Below are 22,825 nucleotides of genomic sequence, written 5' to 3' on the forward strand. Positions count from 1 at the left end.
CTGCCAGTGGGGTGCGGGCTCCAGACTGCTTTCCTTGCACAGGAGTGCCTGAAACACTGGCCAACAGGCAGATTACTCCAAGTTCTTTCTCCCATTACCTAGTGACTTACACATCCTTCTGCAGAGACATCTGCCTTCAATGCAGTTTGAGGAGCAGGTCTTCCTCCTAGTCTCAGTCTTTTGTAGACAGTACACCTCCAGGGAACCAGGACCTGCTTGGTCCATCTCAGGCTTGGCAGGTCAGTGAACCAAAATTTTCCTCTTCTGGGTTTATCCTTTATCCTAACCAGCAGGCCCCTTCCGATACATCATAAAGGGGAACTGTACTCGCCCATTATCTTCATGAAAGAAAAGTTGCGGCTATCCTCTCTCAGGAGGGGGTACTGGGTCTGTAGCCAGAGGAGGCATCAGTTTGCAACATGGACTCAAACACTTGTGCTTTGGAAAGGATTATTTGTTTAAACACATATCTGTGCCTACTGCTTATTAATGGCCAGTTCAAACTATCCCCATTCCAAGTCTGGCAGTGACTCCCCAAGTAACTTTCCCAGTACTGCCCAAAGGACCTGAGAAGCAATTTAAAGCATCTGGATTCCACTCAGGGAAACTGGCTTCTTGAAATTTAAGGGCTGTGCTGTGTTAAGTTGCAGGTGTCAACACTTTTTGCTGAAAGATGGAGTGCAAACAAAATCAACATTCAGTTCCTGAACTAATGAATGAACAGAAAGACAGAAAGGAGTCAAATGCTTCTGAATTTAATTTCCTTTTGGTAATTCAATCCAGCCAGTCTTCACTTGAAAAATTCAGCATCCTTGGTCTCCTTTACGATATGCTTAACAGTAGGGATCCATCAGAGATAATGCACTCTGTCTCCAGACAGGTTACCAGATGTCACTGTGGCTGATTCTTCATTAAGGGAACTAATTGCCCCGTGTGACTGCAACCTGCTGCAGTTAGGCAACAGTAGGTTAAAATTGGGGCTCAAAGGAAATAACATTTAAGTACATCAAAATGCAGCAAGAAGCCAACATTACCATGTTTCCCCAAAGTGAGAAGTCAGTCTGCCTTTGCATAAATGTAAGATTTATATGTGATATCAGGGATGCAAAGCTAAAAATTGGTACAGTGTTGCCTAAGGCATCTAAATACAACATATGGTAAATAGGGCTGTATGCATACAAGCCCATTTAAAATCCTCTTCGGCAGCAAGACTCAATTGTCATGTTTTGTTAGGTCTGTTTCATGAAGCAAAGGCAGAGCTTAAGCACACATGCAGTGCAACAAAGGATTTCCTACTATGCCCCAGGAAAACTGACAAACCAAACTATTCTCTAATTGAGTTGTGTTCCACTGTACTGAAAAATGTGATCTTTTTGACAAACAGCTTTAAAGCTAATTAGAGCATCTTAGGCTATCATAGCTTGTTTTTAAGAGTAGTGTTATACAACCCTGTTTGCGGTTTTAGCTGGGCGCTACAAAGTCTCTCCATTGCAATAGCAAATCATGACATAATCTTTTTAAGTGGTCTAGATATTTTGATGAGAACGCCATACCATAAGGCTGGCAAGACAGCCAGTAGATCTCAATTCAAACTCTGCATCATCATTACTGGAAGACAGAAGCAGTTCTAAAATACTTGTTTTACAGAAGAACTTACAGAGCTATTATAAGGCAATTTACATCCAAAATGCATTTTGGGAAAAAAAGAAGAAGCAAAGCTTGGTGTTTTGTTGTATTGTAATCAAAGTTTGGAACATAAATAATTGGGTTTCCCTCATAAATTATTTGCTGCTTAAGCAATATAAAACCGTACTGTTCCACAAAACAAGGCAGTGAACTAGAGAGAAAGCAGAAGTGAAAACCGAAGAGTGATTTTTTCTCTTTGTCAAGCCTAAGAAATACGAATGGTAAATTAATAGCTTGGAGATTGAGGGCATTGCAGGGATTAGTAATTCTGGTGATCAAAAAAGTCTTTCTAGAACAAAATTTGATAATGGTTTGGATGGCTTTTGCAAATAGAAATACTGTTCCAATGAACCTAACACTCGTACAAGTAGGGAAGCGGGTTACAAAGTGCTTCCAAGTAAAGGGGCAATTTCTCTACAAGTATTTCTAAAAAGACTGGTTTTGACTGGAACTGTCCCCCAAGACAACAGCCAAATTCCCAGCTAACATCATGAACAGCAAGTAATGTTTAGTGCATTTAAAGGTATCCAGTATTGGACTCTATGGATGCTCATGGTTAGATCACACAAGCAGGGTGGCTGGCATATGCAACAGTTCTTTCATTTATTATTCCTTTACAATCTATCCCTTAAATCAAACTTCTAGACTGCTTAACAAATATAATCACTTTCCATACTGCTGATAAATGTATAGCATTTTCAAAATATAATGATGGGTACTACTTTCCACTGGCACTGTATGTAATGAACACCTCTTTCTCTAAACTAGTAAAAAATTATTTACATAGACAACAGTCAGCAATTTTCTATATTTCTTAAGCCTTGTAAACAAAGATGGAACGAAGCTATGTATTTTTGTGCCACAGGAACTGGAGGTAGCTGAGTTCACTGTCCTCTGTATTGAGCAATGCTTCTGCTAAATCCAGTATTTTAGAGTTGTTCCAGAAGTCAGTGTGGAAACAAAGAATTTGAAACTTGAGCAGTTCATATTTATCTTTGCTCCCAGTAATTGGTCTGCAGGGTATTCCTGAAGCAAGAAACTACATGAGACAAATAGGAGGAAAGCAATTTTTGAGATACCAAGGATAAAAGGAAAATTTTCCAGAGTGTATGCATAGACCGATAAAAATGCTGCTCTATTTCCCCGTGTGAAGGAAAAATCAGTAACATTTGAAAACAAGAGAAACAAGAACAAGAAAGCCAAAGTGATGATGCGGCATCACTCACTAAAAGGTCAACTATAAGCAAGAGTTGTGTATTGTTACCTGTGAGAACGATTTCAGCCAGGAACTACTTGCAGACTGTTAGTTGGCTGAACTTGTCAAACGTCACAGCAAAATACCTGGAAACCTGACTGAATGATCTTGTTACAAGCAATCCTCCTTGAGCGCTTTCAGGGGATGGACAAGATACCGTAAGACTTGAAAAAGACAAACACAGTATCTAAGGGCAGTTCTCAGAAGGTAAGTGGCTGCCCTAAGGAAAATATTCTCAAAGTCACTGGCGGACAAAGCCTTAGGAAATGGCCAGTAGAATAAAGCTATGCATTGCCTGGTGGGGAATGAAGCCTTCCTCACCAGGTACTTTCAAGAAGAGGTTGGGTAAAAGGTAAAACTCCTGGTTGGAGTGTCACAGGAGTAACTGGTTGTATGTTAAGCAGGTGCACAGACTAGATTATTTCCTGAGGTCCTTTCCAGTTCTGTTGCTCTACCATTTTCATGCTTCGTAGAATTAAACAAGTACGGAAGTCGCTGTGGTTTTGAAATCTTAATTATTTTGTTACTCTTATGAAATGATCCTTACTAAAGCTGTTGCCGCAGATGCAGCAACTAACCAGCCTACATTCACCCTGTAGAGATGTCTACCCAGTGCATGTAAAATTTATCTGGACGATAAAAGATTAACACTGCTTTGGAGTTACTTTATGGCTTCCGACACACACATCAATACCCTTTGAAAACTTTGGAGAGAGTCCGCAAAGAGGCAATTCCATTATTTACACCACTGAATTTAAAAACCTTAAGATGACACCGTCTGTTTTGGATTTTACTTGTTTTACTTAACGGGCCTCTCCACATAAAAGCATTTTTGGCAAGCACACTAATAGTCGTTCAAGTAAAGGACTGATTTAAAACAGCTGATTTTCTTTTCACCACCACCTGCTGCAACAGTGCAACATGATACTGACAAAAAAGCGCCCAGTTTACAGCACACGGGGTGAAGTACCCACTGCTTAAATTTTTATTATCCTACTTTTCTAGTTGGTGTCAAAGGTTTTCCAGAGCCACTCAATAAATGAACTCACTGGATTTTCTTGCAAATAACGGTATCTATGAGATACAAGGGAAAGCATAGGAAAAGGGAGAAAAGATTTATTGTGAATTGTTGAACAGTAAATACTGGGAACAAGGAGAAGTTGAAAATGAAGTTGTAACAGCTAAGCCATGAACAGGTGTAAGAATAAGCTGCTGGGAATTCTTTTCAGCTGTGGTGAGAGAAGGAGCTGGTTGAAAATTTCAAGAAAAGGCTGTCGGGTTGGCAAGCTGAGCAAGCAAAGCCCGTAGCAGCCAGGTGCGTGCTCGGAGGGTTTGCGCGGTGCAGAGGGGCTACACCTGCCTCCCGGTATGGCGATCATTTCCCACGCTGCTCGTCAGCACTCGCCCGTCACCCGCTCCCCACCTGCGTGACCCAGCCCGGGGCCGCTCCCCCGGCTCCTGCCGGGCTCCCCGCGTACGCTCCGGCCCCGCTTCGCCCCAGGGAACGGAGAAGCCGCGTTCCAGCTCAGGCAGCCCCGGTGCGGGCGCGGTGCCCGGCCACCCGGCGGCTGCGGGCAGGGCTGGGGCGGCGCACAGGTGCGCCCCCTCCCTCCGCCGCCCCCGCGGCGGGGGCGGACCCGCGCCCAGCCCAGCGCGGGGGCCGGGTCGCCGCCGCCCCCTGGCGGAGCCGCCCGCCGTGCCGTGCGGTGTGGTGCCGTGCCGAGCCGAGCCGCGCCGGGCGCCGCCGAGGCTGGAACTGGTACCGGTGTCGGTCCCGCTGCCGCGGCCGCGCCCGCCGCTGCTGGGGGAGGCGGTGTCCGCGCCGCGCCCCCGCGCCCCGCCCGCCCCCGGCAGCAGCAGCGGCGGCGGCAGCGGCAGCCTCAGCACCTCCAGCTCCGCCAGCAGCTCCAGCGGCAGCACCATGGACCTCTCCTTCATGGCCGCGCAGGTGGGGCGCGGCGGCGGGGCGGGGGGTGCCGCGGGGCGCGCAGCCCCTCAGCGCGTTCTCCGCTCGGTGTCTCTCCCTCCGCTCCCAAGTTGCGTGGGCAAACCCGGGGGGCGCGGCGGCCTGGGGAGGGGGCGGGGGGAGGAAAGGGAAAACTAAGGAGAAAAAGGGGGGAGGACCGGTTAGAACGGGAGGCGCAGCGTGAGAACTTGGCGGGCGCAGCACCTGTTAGCGCCGAGCGGCGGGGACCCGGCCCGGCCGCTGCCCATCCCGGCCGCTGCCCGCCCGGTGCCCGGCTGCGCGGGCGCGGTCACGCTGCCCCCAGGCCGAGGAGCGGGGAGGCAGCGGCCCTCCTGCCTTCGCAGGCAGACGGTGAATAGAAATCGGAAATTTCGGTTCTTTTCCCGCACTCCCTAGTGCGTTTTTTTGTACGTGCACCTGTGTAAGTTGTTGTCTTTGCACGCAGAAACCAGCTCAGCGTATACAGAAATACGCTTCTATTTGCATGAACAAATAGTTTAAATTGCAGTGAGGCCCTGGGTTTCAGCTCGAGGCGCAGTCGTGGGTGTTGTTGTTCGATGTGTTGATGCTTAATACGGTGGAAAGTGTGTAATGGCTGTAAGCCACCCAAAGCCAAAACCCGTCCTGGTGGATCCAGGTGAATTCAGTTTTTAATGACAAGCAGTGCTGTGCTTCAGAAAAAGCCATTCTCACTGAGCATCCGTTTCATGTTTTTCCAGGATAATTCCTTCTATTTGTGCAGATACCTAATTCTATGTACTTAATAGGGTTTTTCAGGAATAGTTTGGATCCCAGTTTGAGCTTTTGCCAGGGAATGCCACCCGCTGTGCGGCGGGGAGCAGGGCCCGGGAGGCCCCTCCGCGATGCTGCTGGCTGCAGCCAGGGTGGCAGAGGGAAACCGAGTGTCATCCTTGCAGAGGTGTTCTGTTCAGTTAATGCTATGGCTCTTCTGTCTTGTTCCCTTCCTAAAGTCTGCTTCTGAGGGGGTGTCAGGCTCTGCCTTTCTGCAAGTAGCAGTCCGAGAATCTCTTCTATGTGGAGGTATTTGTAAGAAGAATATATTTTTAAGGAAAACCACAATGGGGAGGAGGAAAGCCTCGTTTCTATCAATCTGAGGTCTTCCTGGGAACTGGAATGTTCAAAGGAAATTTTGTGTGTTTCAAATAATTTTCCTATGGTCCCTCTCAGCATGATCAGTGAGCTCCCTGTGTCCATCTTTTGTTCCCTAAGCACTGAGTTGGAAGTGGGATGCCCCTGTTGCACAGAAGCAGAGGTGCCGGCTGGCAGCAGGTTTTACCAGTAACCAGTGGTGTGTGCCAAAGCTGGGACTAGTGCTGCCCTTTCTCTTCCTTATTCTTGCTTCCTATATTCCATGTATCTTCTACCCTAATTTGTGCATTGGAAGAGTCACAAACCTGGGTGCTTTAGCCCTCTCAGAAAAGTTCCCTGTACAAACATGTCTTATACTTACTGGTGCAACAGTTTACAGTGATTTGTGTGCTTTTCTTCCTGATCCTCTGGGGTTGGTTTATTTGGCACAACAAGTGACAAAGAATAATTTTTTTCAATGTTACTTTGGTGAGTTTGGGGAATCTGCCTTTCCTTGGGTGACATCTTTTTAAGGAAGAAAAGCTTTTATGTTAAAACCCTGCCTCAGGGAAAGCTATCTGTGAAGTGAGGTTCATGCTCACCGACGTGTGTACGCACCTCCTGTCCCTGAGGCAAAGAGACAGAAACTTCTGCTGCATTTCCCCTATATCTCTCTGGACGCTAGTGAGCAGCACGGAGGTAGGGACAAGCTGCAAGAAGGCTGGGGTGCAGTTACACACAATCCTTCCTCTGGCCCGATTGCCTTGGGAAGAAAGGGTGCAATACCTTGGAGCTATTTCTGCTACAAAACCCTTTGGATGGTGATGGGAAGATGGGAGACAGTCAGGGCTCCTGGGTGGCTCTCCCAGCAGGGGCATGAGGCTCACTGGCTCTGCACAGCACCTCTTTCACAGAGCATGTGTGAGAGTCTTCTGGGGGACATTTGTGTAATTAACCTTTAATGAACTGTAGGAGAGGATTTCTTGGGCTCCTCTTCTACTAAGGGAAATTAATCCAGTTGTTAGGTCGCTGTGTACAGTAGATGCTATGCTTACCTCTGTTACTCCCCTGTCACATGTCTTTTGTACCTTTCTTTCTGAACTGGGCAACCCTTTCCATTCCTGTCACCACAGTGGCATTTAAGCCCCAGAGCGTCACTCCTCTAATTTAGGCATTGCTTTTCTTCATCTTTCTTTTTCATGCTATATCTTTTTGTCATCTTTTTTTCCTTTTTTTTTTTTTTTTTAATCATCTCTGGTGATGTGGTCTGTTGAGATGACCTTCAGTAAGGGGTATGTGTAAACAGAAGATAATTATTGAACGGGCCTTTTGGCTCATAACTGCTTTTAAAGATGCTCTGCTATCACTGTCATTAACATCCTTGTGACCTACTGTGGGGATTGAATTTTACTTGATGAATACCAGGTACATTAATACTTTATATGACGATAGGTAATGCCTTAACTGAAATGCTTAATGATGGTAAAAAAAAAAAGAAAAGTTAATTTGGTTTCAATAGGATACTGTAGACTCTTTATATTTCTATAAGTTGCTTTTGTGTATTATTCTTATCACACCTTTGCACCACTAGTGGACTCAGGTTGGCTCTGCTAGATGTCTTGTGAGACACCATACATAGTCTGTACCTTAGAGCCCCTCTGATGTATGCACAGGGAACAGGAACAGAAGGTGTGTGTAAGTTAGGTTACCACTTCCAGCCTCAGTGATACTGTAGTGTGTTACGGAGGCTTAAAATCAGGCCTCTTCTAAAGTGCATGGGGTGAAAGTGTAACGCTGTAGTTAACAGTGTCTTAAGTAAAGATTTGGCACATTTGCTAAAATGGTGGGTGAGAGTTTGCACAGCTGGATAATTGTATTGGAATGCTCACCTCTTCAGATACCTGAAACAAGGAACTCTGCTTTATGGAAGCATTGGGTACACAAAGCTATACAAATACAGTACAGCTTTCATAATCAGTACCTCCTCTCCTTTTTACGATGTCAGTGAGATGGTGTATGCCTTGGAGGCCCTGAAACTGTTACATGTGCCATCAGAAAGATAAGTGAAAAGCCCCCCCAAATCATAAATTTGATGCTGTAGAAAGGATAACATTTAGCTGATTAAAAAATTGTTGTGGAACAGGAGATTGTCAGGTAGTAATGCTAACAGGTTTGTGCAGTGTAGATACAGCACGAAGGTTTGGATGCCCAGCTTAAGCAACCACATCTGAACGTCTCAGCTGTACTACAATTATTAGCAATGTTATGAAGAACAGCTTTCAACTGTAACAATGACATCTGTTAAAAAAAACCCACCCTTTTTGCATCTGTGTGTTTATTGGTAGTTGGTTGTGCAGGCTTGGGTGTTGTCTGTTCTGTGGGTGCTCTAATTGATTCTGGTTAAGGTAATTTGTGCTTGCACCTAGTCAAAGCCTGTTAGCTAATACTTTTTTTTTCATTTTAAATCTGTATTTTAATTAAAGCAGTCCTGAACGCCTCAAGATGCTATGCCAAAGATGTTCAGCCGCTGCTGAGCTGTATGACTGGCTCATTTCTGTGTGTTGCTCAGTGATTTCAGAGTGCTCTTGTAGTCTAGGTAACCTCAGAAATAGCCTCCTCTTATAGGTAGAGACACTTGCTTCCAGCATAAAAGACTGGGTTTGAGGGGTGCTGGGCGCTGGGTCCAGACTAAGAGCACTTGGTGCTTTTCAGCCGGGGTTAGGGGGTTGCTGTCAGGCATCCAGCAGTGCTAGCTGCCCCGCTTCTGACACACTGCAATTCATATCCATTTAACAACTGGCTAAATAAAGCATTTCTGGTGGAAAAAATGGTAACAATGAAAATTGCATCTGGGTTAATGGGAGCAGGGTTGAAATGTTTATTCAACTGGAAAGAATAGAGGCGCATAGTGGGAAAAACTGGGAAGCTAGAGAAGGAAAAAAACTTCATGTTCTTCAGTATGATACAAATCTCTATGAGCTGAACAGCACCTGCCATCATAATGTCAGTGATGTATTTTTCAAGATTTGTGTTTGCAATATAACTTTTCCTTAAGTGATTGCTGTAACTTTTGTTTCATATTGAAAACGAGGAATGGATTTCTTCAGTTTGCAATATTTTTGTGGTTAGATATATCATCTTACAGTAAAAATATAATTTTAATGGTCAGATAAATGATCTTTTCTTCCTTTAGATATAGAACAGGGGAAAGCTAGTAAGAGCCATTTCTGTGGATTTTTTTGTCTTAGTCATATATAGTTTGCATATGAATAATATGTTGATTCTACATGTTCAAAAGCTCTTTGTAAACAACTCCTGAGGATTTGAAGTACAGTAAGTTGAAATCCTTGTGTTTAATTTCAATGAGTAAAAGTTGTGGGTTTGTAATCTTTAATTTTTATTGTAGTGTTGAGGATTTTTTCTTTTTGGTAAAGCTAGGTAAACAAATGAACAAGTTTGCCACAGAAAGCAAAACCATTTCAATGACAAAGATAATTGAAATTTCATTGGGGTTTGTGTTCTGTATTACTATTCTAGGATTTCAGGCCTGGTCAGTGATTGTTCAAGTCACACTAAACCTTTCATTGCATTGGCAGTAGTTCAGGTAATTTTCCCCAAAACAGGAGTGGTCCTTGGTGTACCTTGAAAGAACCCTATAGCTACCTATAACCATGTCAGAATAACAAGTCCAAGACTCCCATGCCTCCACATGAAACATATATTATTAAGACCTATGTAATTTCTGGAAAGCAGTGGAATACACCGAGTAAACAGAGTTCATTTAGGACATGTTTGACTTAATACTCATATTACCCAGAAGATGCGGACTGCCCATGTCTATGCTACGAGGCTGGTGTGTGCATGGAGGCTGTTGCTTGGCATTTTTTGACAACCAGCCACCAGAACAGATCTGCTGCATTTTCAGAAATCCCAAACACAGGTGCAGTGTCATTTAATTCTTTTCTAATGTGATTTCTGGATGCTAGAGGATGCACAATTAGGATCCGCTGTACTCTGTTGTATCAGCACAGAGCAACCAGAGTTCAGGATAATTCTGCATCTGTTTTCTCACTTTTTCGTAGTGTATTCTCCATCTCAGAGTTCAAGAGGGATTCAAAGCCCTTATTAGCTGTGTTCTCTTAGTACAGCAAAGTTTTGTCAGTAAACTGAAGGTACTAAAAGCAAGAAGGTGTAGATTTGTGGTTTTGGTAGGTTATTCCTGCCAGCTCAAAACAGAATCCAGGCTACTTGCTCAACATGAGCTTGCATGTGTGCCTGCACACACTACATGTGTGCCAAGAAAGCTGAATTCATTGCCTGCCTCTAGAGAGGGACAGGGTCGTGTTTATACTCTGAGAATCTATGCGTGACAGTGCTGGATAGGGTGGTCGTTTGGAAGCTTTGACATTGCTGGTGTAAGCTTAGGAATGTTTTATTCTACTTTTTTTCCTTAAAAAGCGTGATTGCCAAAAAATAAGCTCCAAGCCAAACCACATGGTGAATCGGGATTTAAAGATGCATGAACCTCTCCTTGTCAAAAGCAGCCTTGATTGTAATCTAAGAAAAAAACATCTCCTGTGGAGACAGGCTGAGAGAGTTGGGGTTGTTCAGCCTGGAGAAGAGAAGGCTGCAGGGAGGCCTTACAGCGGCCTTCCAGTACCTAAAGGGGGCCTGCAAGAAAGCTGGGGAGGGACTTTTTACAAAGGCATGTAGCAGTAGGACATGGGGGAATGGTTTTAAACCAAAAATGGGTAGACCCGATGTTAGGAAGAAATCTTTTACTGTGAGGGTGGCAAGACACTGGCACAGGCTGCCCAGAGAAGCTGTGAATGCCCCATCCCTGGAATGCTCAAGGCCAGGCTGGATGGGGCTTTGAGCAACCTGGTCTAGTGGAAGGTGTCCCTGCCCATGGCAGGGGGTTGGAACTAGATGATCTTTAAAGACCCTTCCACCCCAAACCATTCTGTAATTCTGTTTCTCTTTGATCCATAGCATGAAACATTAGTAATGTTAGTTAGAAGGATGTAGGCATTCTCTTACATGACCAGTTCAGTGCTCACTTATGTACAGCATAATAGGGCGCTGACCATTACTCTACCAGCTCTGCTTTCTTTCAAAGGTTAAAGTAATTTTTTCTGGCATCCTTCATTCCTTCTGAATGTCTTTACGTATAATAAATAGAATCAAAGCATCGGGAAGCTCAAAGAGCAAAGCTGAAGCTTAAAGTCCTTATGCCTTGTTATGGTATGGCACAGCCACAGGGACTAGCTGCATAATCCAGATGTTGCAGAAATTCTGTGTGCATAAATCAGTGGTGTCATCATCCAGAATGTTGCCAGAACTTTCTGGAGAATTTTCTGCTAGCTGCTTGGCACAACTGAATTAGATTAGGGGAACATGAGGAATCCCTGTGCTTTTCTTGTCACTGCAGTAACACTGCAGACTGCATTTCCAAGTCTTGTATAGTAGAAATTTCTGTTCCAGTGAAGCTTTTGACAATTCTGCAGAGATTTGAGCATACTGGCTTTGTAAAGTGTTGATACTGCACTTTGGAGGAGGCTATTGTCCCAGGATTGTGCTGGTAATTGCTGTCAAAGATGCTAAAAGCAGTGATTCCCATCCAGCAAAACACTTAAGCACTGACTGTACTTGGAGCACATGTATATGGTTCCAGTAACATCAGCAGGACTTTCCACTGCTTAAAATGAAATATCTCAAAGCCTGGCACAGATGGGATAAGAACGTTCTGCAATTCATAGGAAAAAGTCCTAGAAGAGCAAGAGGAGACTGTATTATTAATCCAGGAAAGGCTGAAACTATATGTTTTGGAGTGACTATTTCCCATCACTTAATAGCATGAACAATTTCTCATAGGAGCTGCTGAATGTTAGAGGAAGACGACGTGGTAGGAGAGGAGTCGTAGGGAAGGATGTAGTTTGTGATGGATGTGTGTGTGTATGCAGTCTAGTTATGTACACCCTTGCACAGGGAGAGTTAGAGGTACTGGAAATAATTTTTTTGTGTTTCTTCTGCCGATGAACTAAGAGTAATTCTGTGAAGTGCTAGCTGGATTTTTGGTCTGTTTTGTTGTGGGGTTTTTAATTACATGATTTTCAGCAGATACAGGCTAAAGAGTTCACAAAGGGAGCAGATAGCACATATTTCTGTCTGCTGAATGTGGAAAGGAGATTTGTAAAATGACTGCAGACAGACACATTCACATGCTTTACAAAGAGCCTTTCGCAACACAGTTAATAGCAGCAACAGTTGGGGTCCTACTGTACACAGAAAATGACTACAGATGGCAGGTAATAGGAACAAAGACTGAAGCAGCTCTACATTTATGACAAACATCTTGCTGGTATTGAGTAGTAAGAGCATAACACTGTTGTATACTGAGCAGTAATGCTCTTGGCAGAGTTGATGAGAACTGAGTTTCTGGGTAGCAACTGGGTAGCCCAATGGTACTGGGTCCTCAGAATCCATAGGCTAGAAAATCTAGACTGGTTATAGATTATTATTTTTATTTAAAGCTTGTTTTTGGCTAATCTAGGCTGAATTTCTTAATTCATTGATCAGCTGCAAACATGGGGGCGGAGGTTCTGTTTTAAGTTTTGTTGGAAATGGGATGGATGCAGGCCATTAGGAAACTAGTTTCACCACCTTCCTAATCTTATTTCCATACTGGGCAAAAGCCAAAATACTCCAAATGATTCAAAGGCTTGCACAGGATTTAGTAGAGCAGCGTGATGTTTTGGTGACCATTGATACACCATCAAATTAAATCACTTTTAATGTTTTCTTTGATCAGAGCATTCAAATGGAAAGCAGAAAATTAGTACAGCAACTCTAGTAAATTCAGCAGTGACCAGCTCTGTTAGCTTGCCCTGTCTCTCTGCTGGGGCTTAACTTCCCTTGAAGGTATTCTCTGTCATGAACTGCAGTGTCTGCCTAAGCCATCGAGCTCTGTTGCAGTCCTCTGTTGTTTTGGCAGGCTTCTTGGTTTGATGAATGTAGAATCCTAAATAAGATTAGTGATAACCTCTTCCGCTGTTTGCAGGAGTGATGATTTTTAAAGCTGTCTTTTGAAATAGTGATGGCTCTCCATTGTTCTTTTAAGTGCTTTTTTTTCAGATACATGCTCAAGTGTGAAAGGAAAGTCCTTGAAAATTAGCTGTAAACTGATTGTAGTCATGTCACCCATCAGTGGCTTGATCTGCTTCTCATGCCAGTGGATATGTCAGGAGTTGCTCAGTTTCCATGGGGTAGCAGCAGGATAAATGCAGTGAAAGCCTTTGGCAAACAAGATCATGACCTTGCATATGCAAGTTGTTAGCACTTCGGAACAAAGAGGGTCAGAATGAAGTGTGTGAACTCCTTGTCACCTATTTTGAAGGTGCTGAGTGGCCAGGGTGTGCTCTTCTGTTCCCTCTGGTGCTGCAGTGAACAATCGCTGACCCTACACTGGGCACTGAACAGGAGAGAAACCTATGGCCAGCTGTGACACCAAGACCAGGAGCACTGAACACTTACTGAATGTACGCTCTGCAGCTTTGGAAGCGTTACAGGGAGCAGAGGCAACACTGGGTGGAAGATCTCTCCCTGTAAATATGACCATGCAGCGGGTACCCGGCCACCAGAACTTCTGCTGTTAGTAGTCACCAACCACCCTTTCCCTTGCTGGCTTGCACACCCACACAGTGCTTTCAGGTCTGTCTCGGAGCACTGGCTGTTTGAAATGACACATACTCATAGGCTCAATCTTCAATCTTTTTATTCTGAAAGCTGAATTCCATACTCGTTGTAGATGCCAGAACTAAAACCTGCCAAACAGTAGCTAATTAAAAAACATTAATGTCACAGTTGCTTCAGAAAAGCTCAGTGCCTCTTTGCAGCAGGCTGTTGGATACAGGGCCAATTCCTTTTGTTTTGCAAAGAGATTATCACCAGTTTGGAAATGTTTTTCAAAAATTTTTTTAAAAGCAGCTTTTAACCTCAGCTGGTTCTGTCTGTTGCAATTTTGCTTTTAAGCCTTTCAAATGTTGGGAAAGGGGGAACAGTCTAGGTAGGGATGAGCTGTGCATGGCTAAAGCAAAACTAAACTTCCATCAGCTTCCACTGTGGCTTTTTTATCCTTCCAAAACAACTGGATGAGCGTTTGCAAGATGTGGGAAGATGTGCTGGGCTCTGTGGCTGATAAAAACTACCAGCCCCACAAGGCTGCTGCATGGAAGGAGAAAGGACAGCCGTGACTCTTCAACACCTGTGTAGATGTGTTGAGGTGTATATTCAAGTGACGTGCGGAATTAGACTCTATAACTCGAAAGTTATAAAGTAGGTATGTTTATTGCGCGCAGATGCACGGGGGATCGCTCCTCCACAAGCGTGCATACCCGAAGTGACGAACCATCCCACATTTATACAATGAAACAAATGAATATTCAATTAGCGCCTATACATATTCGTTACCTAAACCCCGCTTCGTATGTTAATTAGCTTATCAGTCCGTTTCCTGGAATGCGGTGGTCTTGCAGGTTTGTAGGTGATTCATGTTCTTGTGACCATCTGATCTTCAGCAAGGAAAGGTGATTCATGTCCTTGTGACCATCCAATCTTCTCCGCAAGGAGACTTAGCATTCCCTCCCTCTAGATAGCATTTGAATGTCTCTCATCTTTTCTCATTCTCTTTTAAATAGCCCCTTTGTTAGAGAAAGAAGGGCAGGCGTCTCCCCGTCTCCCCTTTGTTAGAGGAAGAGGGGCAGGCGTCTCCTCAAAAACTGCAGTTGTCTCCTCAGAGCTGTGTGCCTATGTGACCAGACACCGCACCCATGACTAGTCACCATACCCACATTCCTGAGTAGACATATACAATCACAGTCGGTGTCAAGCGTCCCCATTTCACACTATTTCTCCATATCACAAGGAGAAAAGTAATGGTCAAACTGATAAGGAAGCAAAAGGATTAAAAAATAAAGTTTCAAATTATTTCTGAAAGTTCAGCTGAACCCAAGGACTTGGAGCAGCTGATCATACTTAAATTCTCTCATCATCCAATTAAGTGTATCCTTAAAGTATGTGAGTAATCCTCTGAACTACACCTCTGTTTAAATGAAGTATATAATTAAGTGCCTTGATAATCTGCAATAAGTGGCAAAGCATTTTGAGGTATTGTAACAGCTTTCTTAAAAGTGAACTCCACACTCCTGTTGTCTTTCTGCCTTACCCTTCTCAATGCACCACGTAAGTTTTTATGGACCTTTCTCAGGGCTTTTCTCCCAACTTTTCCCTTGTATGCATGTTTAAAATGTTTTTCTTCCAGCTTGGGTATGCTGCCTTTTTGGGTATCTTCTTTCTATGTCTCTCATACCCTCCATCCTTACCTTTTGTAGTTTGATTCAGATGCTATAATTTCACCAGCTCAAGTCCAAATCCTACAGATACTTAAGCTTAGACCTCAAAGATGGGGACCAAAGAGCGAACATTTCTTCTGTTCAGGGACAGGAGATGCGTGTGGAACGGAGCAGCAAACTAAAACGCTACAGTCACTGAAAGCGTAAGCAACACAGAAACTTTCTCAGTTGCCTTACTAAGGACAGAAGCATGTTAGTATGTCTGCATAGTCTTTGCTGGGCTGCAGGTTAGTAAAAACTGAGTGGTGCTGTATGTAGAATCTAAATCCCCAGGAATGGAAATGTCACTCCTCTCTGCTTCATGTTTTGGTTGCTCCAGCGGGAGCAGAGCAGTTTAACCTCAGTCTGAAAAGTTCTGAAATCTCTTCTCAAGATGCTGAGCCCAAAGTCACATAGGAGAAAAATACTGAAAATGCGTTCACAAACACTCCCCTCTGGCTGTCCTATGGTATCTTTCCCCCCACAGATCTGGAGGAAAACTTAATCGAATATGTGTTTATTAATGTTAAGACATGGCAAATGGTGGTTGTTCTGTAATAGGATCCAGGTTGTGAATTGGTTCGTTTCTGTGTTGGTCTCTGAGCTATGACTGAGCACATGGTGAAACTGCAGGTGGGCAAGGCGGTGAAGTCCTGCACTGGTTTGTTGTCAGGTGGCAGATGTTTTGTTCTCCTGGTGTGTGTTTTTGGCATTTCTCACAGACATGAAACAGAAGCAGAAGAAATTGAATTGCTGTGCTCTCTCCCCCTTGTTCTCCAAGGTACTTTCACAACTCATTTCTCCTGTAATCTTATGAAGTGTGAGAAGATGTATGCACCTCCTGGCTTCTCCTCCAACTGCACTTTATACTTTCACAGGTAACCTTCTTTACCCAGCCAGCTGTGATTTTCAGCATTCATGGTGCATCTCTTGCTTATCACTGCAATGTACTTAATACCCGTAACGGTACTTTAAGGATGAGCATTTGGATGTCTAAATAAACAATCCTGCCTCTAAAACATTTGTCTCCTGACCTCTAGTCTGCACATTACATAGCTGGCAGGAGACGAGGGTGTGGAGAAGGTAAAAGACAACACACTGATGTAACCGGCCGTCTAGGCTGCCATGATAGCAACGCCTTGCTGTTTCTGACAGCCTTCAGGTGCCAGCATATGCCGCAGGGAATACTGAGGAAGTGAAGGGAAAGGGGAGACAGCTAGCAAAGGTAGTTTTGGCCAGGCTCTGATGTCTTCTTTGATGGTGTAGCATGGTATGATTTGAATTGATGTAGAGAATGCTCCCAGGGGCCAGCTCATTATTTCTAGAACTCTTGGCTTTGGAAATGGCAAAGCCAACAGTTACTAAAAATTTTAAATCGAGTTCTAGAGGAGAATAAGTGGTATTAGGAGGGTCTCTTCTGATTGTCTTGCTACCTGATCTTTGCCATTAGAAAAGTAGTCAACATAGTTTTACACTGTAAGTTTCGTCTTGCCTAAGCAAGAGTATAATTTCACTGTTTCAAACAGATTCAGTAATTTTTTTAGTGTTAGCTTTTTTAATAATAATAAAAAAATATTCCATACCTTGTATAGCACATAGACTATAAGGGTAATTCAGCTGGACTCCACCACATCCATGGTATCTTTTTTTTTTTTACAGAAATATGTAACGTTTAGGGTATGGGTGCATCTGTGTGCTTATTCTAGAGATCTCTGGAACCTTACAATACAAGCAGTGGTCAGGCATGTACTGTCCATTTGGGTGTGATGACTGAGACCTTGCACACAAACGCTGTGATCACCAGTGGTGCCCACACTCTGTCCTGCAGGACTGTGGCATGAGCAAGGGGAGAGGGACTGTAACTGCCAGCTGCTGTGTGTGCAGGCTGGGCCAGCACGGGCATGCGAGCTTGGCGTGGCTGCCAAAGGCAACATAGCTGTGTCTGTTGCATATGGGTGGCTCCGGGCTCCTGTGGTATTTCAGGGTTGTTGTCCAATTCCTACACCCAGCAGTGACTTAACACTAACTCAGTTCAACTTGTGATGTGATCTTCATTCTCAGAAACTTCAAAACCTCTTACAAAGAGTGTGAAGTTTCACCTGCAAATAAAGGATACAAAGAGGGAGGCAGGACTTCCCCGTGATGCCAGAGGAGATAAGGGTTTTAGTGGGAACTGATTCCCAATTTGGTGCTTCCTCGGTGAGGAAACTTAAACCAGCCGTGAGCTGCAGAGGCAAAGTAGCAAATCCTTCTTATGCCACATGCACACAGTCAGATGGCCCAGCAGGTGATGCTCAGAGCATCCCTCGAGTTCTTCTGGATATTTATGAAGTTACAGCTTTAAGCTTACAGCCTTGCCTTTTGGTACTAAGTTCATGATTCTCAAGCTCTGACATTTTTACTATTTAAGCTATGGTGTCATTTCCTTCAACATAAATCTAGCAGCTGATCTTCCTGAAGTTCGGAGAACCAGGACTGTCAGACTGTGAACCATTTCAGTAAACCTTGGCCATCTGGCAGAATGGGGTGTGCTCTTCCCCCAAAGTAAACAGTGTCTCTCCAAGTGCTGATTTTGACAGAAACCCCAGCATCGGTTTAAGAGTAATACAGCTCATGTGTAACTCTGCCTGAGGATCGTACTATGATCCTGTCAGTCCTAGTAGCCATCCCATTCACTGCCTGTCTCGCAGGAGGAGCTGAGCGGTGACAACGGAGGAGATGCTGCAGCTGTCACACCTATTTACAGCTTCTCAGTCACTGATGTGAGAATAAACAAACATGGTATTTGTGCAGTTGCATGGTTAGCAATTTAAAATCAGTCACTTGAAAAACATCAAGGCACGAATAAAATAGCTCTGTCAGCACTTTGTGTGGTTTGCAACCTACTGCTTGACCTGAGGGCTTCCCTTCATTTCTTTTAATTTAATAGAACAGTTAAGGTAAAGGCCACATTCTTACCTGGTGAAAGCACAAGTTTCTCCTCTGAGTGAAGTTGTACCAAGATGGGATGTGACTCTCCAAATACAGAAACATACTGATTTTTTTCTGCTGCTGCCATTTTATTCCCTGATTTTACTACCTGCTCTGCAGCAATGAATAATTATCTTGCATGCAAGCAAGTGATATTTACTGTAAAAAAGGCTGAGTTAATTCATAGTTGAGTGAATGTTTGAAGAAATAACAGTCAGAGATTGCTTTCCTGTTTTGTTTGAAAACACTGAAGGGGGGGGGGGGGGGGGCGGGAATTGAAAATACGAACGTTTTCTCTTTGATAGCCAAAAAACAAATGTTCAAGCTGATATCTTCCAGCATTGCATCCCCGGAAATGTGGACATGGAAGTGGTCGTATTTAGTCACTAAATCTTTATTAAAGTCAAACGATGGCTGACAATAGACTATTTCTAAACAAAGCAGTAAGTTAGAAAAGTTGACAGGATTAAAATCTGTGGTCTGTTTTTGGGGGCTGAAGTGGGACAATCTGAGATAAACAGGAGAGTGAGCCCCTAATAACCCATGCAGACACAGTATTTGGGGACATAAATGTTGCACACTGGTTTTCCGTCTCTGCTTTCCTTCTCCTCCGAGCTACAGAGGGGACCACACAGAAAAAGCATCTCATGGCAGGAGCTGTATTTTTGGCTTGGAGATGAGAGCAATCATCCCTTGAGCGTAGCAGATTGGTTACACGGTCTGATCATTGGTAATCGGCTCTTAGCAGCTGGCTCTCAGAGATGTACTCCAGTCTGCATGTTTTGATATTTTTTTTTTCTCCCACTTACATATTTTCCTCCTGTTTTTCTAAATAATCATAAAGCAGACTTGCTTTTGCGAGTCCAGGGATTGCTGGAACCAGTGCTTCAAGCAGCACAACTCCCATTCATCTGTCAAATGTGCTACCATTTTTGCTGTAGGAGCATTTATTTCATACACAATCTGGGCTACATTTATTTTTGTATGTCCAAATTCAACCGTGGGCTGTGCTTCCCAAACCCAGTGCTGGATTGATGTCGTGGGAGCCATCAGCAAACCCTTGAATCCTCCAGAACTGGGCTGTATTTTTTTTTTTTTTTTAAATCTGTTCTACAGAAGTCAGTAAGTAGCCTCCAAATCTGTTCTTTGGAAAATGTGACAAATTCTCAAAGAGACAGGTTGATGGGTACAATTGCTGTTAAAAGGCAGGAGGCAAAACAGCAGTAAGGGCATGTGTGCATTCACATCATGTAAACCTGATGCCTACCAGTGGGAGCCCCTGCATACTTTCCTCAGTGCCCCAAAAAGCCCCGCAGCGACAGGATGCCACCTGACTTTGTTGCCACTTAAGGACAGGGTTAGCCCTGGCCATATCGCCAGTGTGCAGGAGCAGACGGCTCCCTGTTTGTGTGTCTCAGGCAGAGCGGTGGCCCCTGAACGCTGAGGAGCATGTGGGGAAGGAGGAATGGTTGGAGGGTGGCATTGTTCTTCTGCTCTCCATCTGCCACTGCCTACCAGCACGGCGCCAGACCAGAAGTGCCTTTATCTGAAGAGCAAAAGGGGAGCCCAGGAGAACGGGTGTTTACAATACGTTTGCTCCCAGCTCCACATCATTGTGCATGAGTATTGAGTGCTCAGTGCTGAGGGCAGCCGTAAAGTATTGGTGGGGATTAAACACGTGCCTTGCTTGCGTGACGTATGTATGTCCAAGGGAAAACAATCACGTACTAAAACTGGCACGTGCTGAAGACATATAGTAGAGCTGAAAAAAATACACACAGAAATCACAAGTAGATGTAAATTCCCCTGCTATTGCTGTCTTCCAGGCAGTGTCGGGGGTGCTTTGTGGATAGCTGCTTCTGCTGTGGAGCAGGCCTTGTGAATGCAGTGCCCGCAAACTGCTCAGCAGTGGCGGAATCTGTAAGTAAAAGGCAAATTAGCCTTGCACAGACCTGTGGAGGGGAAAACACAAGCTGGGGAAATGACAAGTGACTGATGAGCACTCTGCTCTTTGGCTGGATGCAGGGCAAACTGGGAGTGCTATGAAGATTTGGAAACCTTAAATGATTAACCAAGCAAGCTATTGTTTTTTCTTAGTCTCTGGCCTTTCCCTTGTCTGTCTCAATTAGTTACCTGCTTTCAGATGAGAACCACTTCTATCGTAAATAAACCCTTGTGTCAACCATCTCATCCATCATTCTGTATTTCCTTTCAAAATCTAATCTCCTAATTCCAGCTGGCCTACAATGATTTCCTCCATGGTCTGCTTTTTAGATTTCAGGGGTGCCTTGTCCTATATATCCCCTTTCTCACATACAGCAAAGTCATTTTATTGTTTTTTTCCTGGAATACCTTTTGAAAAACACCTTTTTTGAAAGTCGCCAAAATAGTGGGCAATGGCTGGACTGCTGGTGCCGGTAACCTTCTACTTGTAGTTCTGGCTTGTTACTATCTTTGCCCTTCTCCCATTCCTTTATTCCTGGGCTTTGTTCAAGACCTTTTTATTTATTTTCATAGTGCTTGTGGGATCCTTATGTTTAATTAGAATGATTAGTCCCTAGAGTTAGAGTAAAAAAATAAAGAAGTGTATCTTCAAATCACAGGTATTGGAATATTCAGCCCACTGAACACCATTTGGAAAGAATTTTATCTTTTTCTTCACATCTATGAAGAAAACTAGTATTACTGTCTTCCCATACATGCAGCCGTATATATATGTGACAGTATATATATACTGTCAGCCTGCCAGTGGTCCTCCCAAAACACGCTCCGTAGTCACTGGCTGTTTATCGTCCAGCTACTGCATGTCCGGTTGCTGTACCCTTTTCTCTCAAACAAGGAACTGGGTTGCACGGGAGCCTAATACCATCCTGGGTGCATCTTATTTTGGCCAGCCCTCTTCCATGCCCTTCAAATTAGGGGTAAAGCCAAACAAATAAAGGGCAATCAGTGAAAAAATGGAGACGAATTAGTTTAAACAACTAGGTGGGATAACCATAGAACAACTTTGAAAGCTGCTAGTGGTGGTAAATCCCATTAGTCCTTCAGTTTTAATGCTCTCACCTCAGCGGCAATGCGAAGGAGCCCTCAAGTCAGTGAAAGCTGACAGAAGAGTAATTGCTTTGTGGATATCCTTCTTTGTACACAATTTATTTCAGCAAAGTGGTCCAAGTTCACATGCTTCTTCATTCACTTTCAGACTGTCCTCATGAGCACCCATGTCAGCCCTGGGGGTAGGGAAGGGCAGCCTGTTCGCATCTGTTCTCAGCTGTTTGCCAGTATCCCCCTCCTCTTCTGTCAGTGCATCATTTTTTGTAACCAAGATAAAAACAATCTTGTGCTATTGTGTATGCATCTGCTCTCAGATCTGGATTTCAAAAGCATGCATTTAGATCCTGTTTTCATGCACTGCTACATTACAAAGACTCTGCATAGTCCATTTCAAGTTGTTAGTCTTTGTTTAGATTTTTCACGCTGTCACTGAAATTACATTACGTCTTTATACATGTGCATCAAGGTGGGCTAAAGATCACACACACACACTTCCAGGCCTTCTCTGATCAAATAATAATCATTTAGAGCTTTTCTGCACCTTTCCCTTAATCTTTTCAATCAAGTCCTCAGAGCAACAAGTTCAAGTTAACCAGTAGGAGTTTGCAGTTGGCTATGTGAAAGCTGAGGTTGTCTGGCATGTTTTCAACAAATTCATCAGTCCTGAGGATAGGATTTGCGTGTCTATGCTGGCTCCATGTCTTTGAAGAGGGTAGAAAAAGCTCATGTGTGGGGGATACAAATGAGGGTGCCTCAAAAGAGGTGGTTGTTGCCCTGAACTGAGGTCAGCACCTCCATGCTACATGTCGGATATACTTGGAGTGGTTTGAGTCCAGTTAGCATTGGTCTGGTTTCGATTAATTTCTTTTCACCTTCAGTATCTTACGGCAAAAACAGGCAGATTTAATTCCTCTAAATCATAATACAAAATAGCAGTACATGTTTTATTAAAATTACATTTAGTCTTGCTGGTAGCATCTTTTCCTTCGTAACTTTTTCACTTAACAGAACAAGATAGCCAGCAGATGTAAAGGGTATCACCTTGGAGCAGCTTTCTTTAATGTGCCTTTCATGCTGATTAATTTCTGAGCTGTGAAGACTAGTGCATCAGTCTTGCACAAATCAGGCATTTACTTTCATACTATGATACAGTGCAGCATCACTAAGGTCATAGAACCCCTGCTTTGATGAGAGAAGTATCCTTTCCTTATCTTACTCAACACTTAGTGTAAAAACGTTTGAACTTTCACGGAGAGACGTTATTAGCAGCAACTGAAGCATTTATCTGAGTAACATCATGTCTCTTAAACAACAAAAGATCACAGTAACCTTTTGAGAGAGTACATCAATATCCCTATAATTTCACCAGTGTCAGACTTTTAATGCACAAAATACCTCATTTGCATTTCTGCAAAGGGA

The 22,825-nt window shown here is 43.8% G+C and overlaps 1 protein-coding gene across 1 annotated transcript in view; it reads left to right on the forward strand.

Annotated features, from left to right (window-relative positions):
- Positions 1 to 3,207: 3,207 nt before the first annotated feature.
- Positions 3,208 to 22,825, forward strand: part of LOC308067474 (uncharacterized protein C14orf132 homolog) — a gene marked incomplete at its 5' end in the record, with an annotated part of 61,972 nt that continues 42,354 nt past the window's right edge. Inside the window, 2 exons of the mRNA XM_080396348.1 lie at positions 3,208 to 3,265; positions 4,234 to 4,889. Of these exons, the coding sequence (XP_080252474.1) occupies positions 3,208 to 3,265; positions 4,234 to 4,889 (714 nt within the window). The remainder of the gene's footprint in view (positions 3,266 to 4,233; positions 4,890 to 22,825) is intronic.

Source organism: Falco punctatus (genome assembly GCF_963210335.1).
Source record: "Falco punctatus genome assembly, chromosome: 7".
Lineage (NCBI taxonomy): Eukaryota > Metazoa > Chordata > Aves > Falconiformes > Falconidae > Falco > Falco punctatus.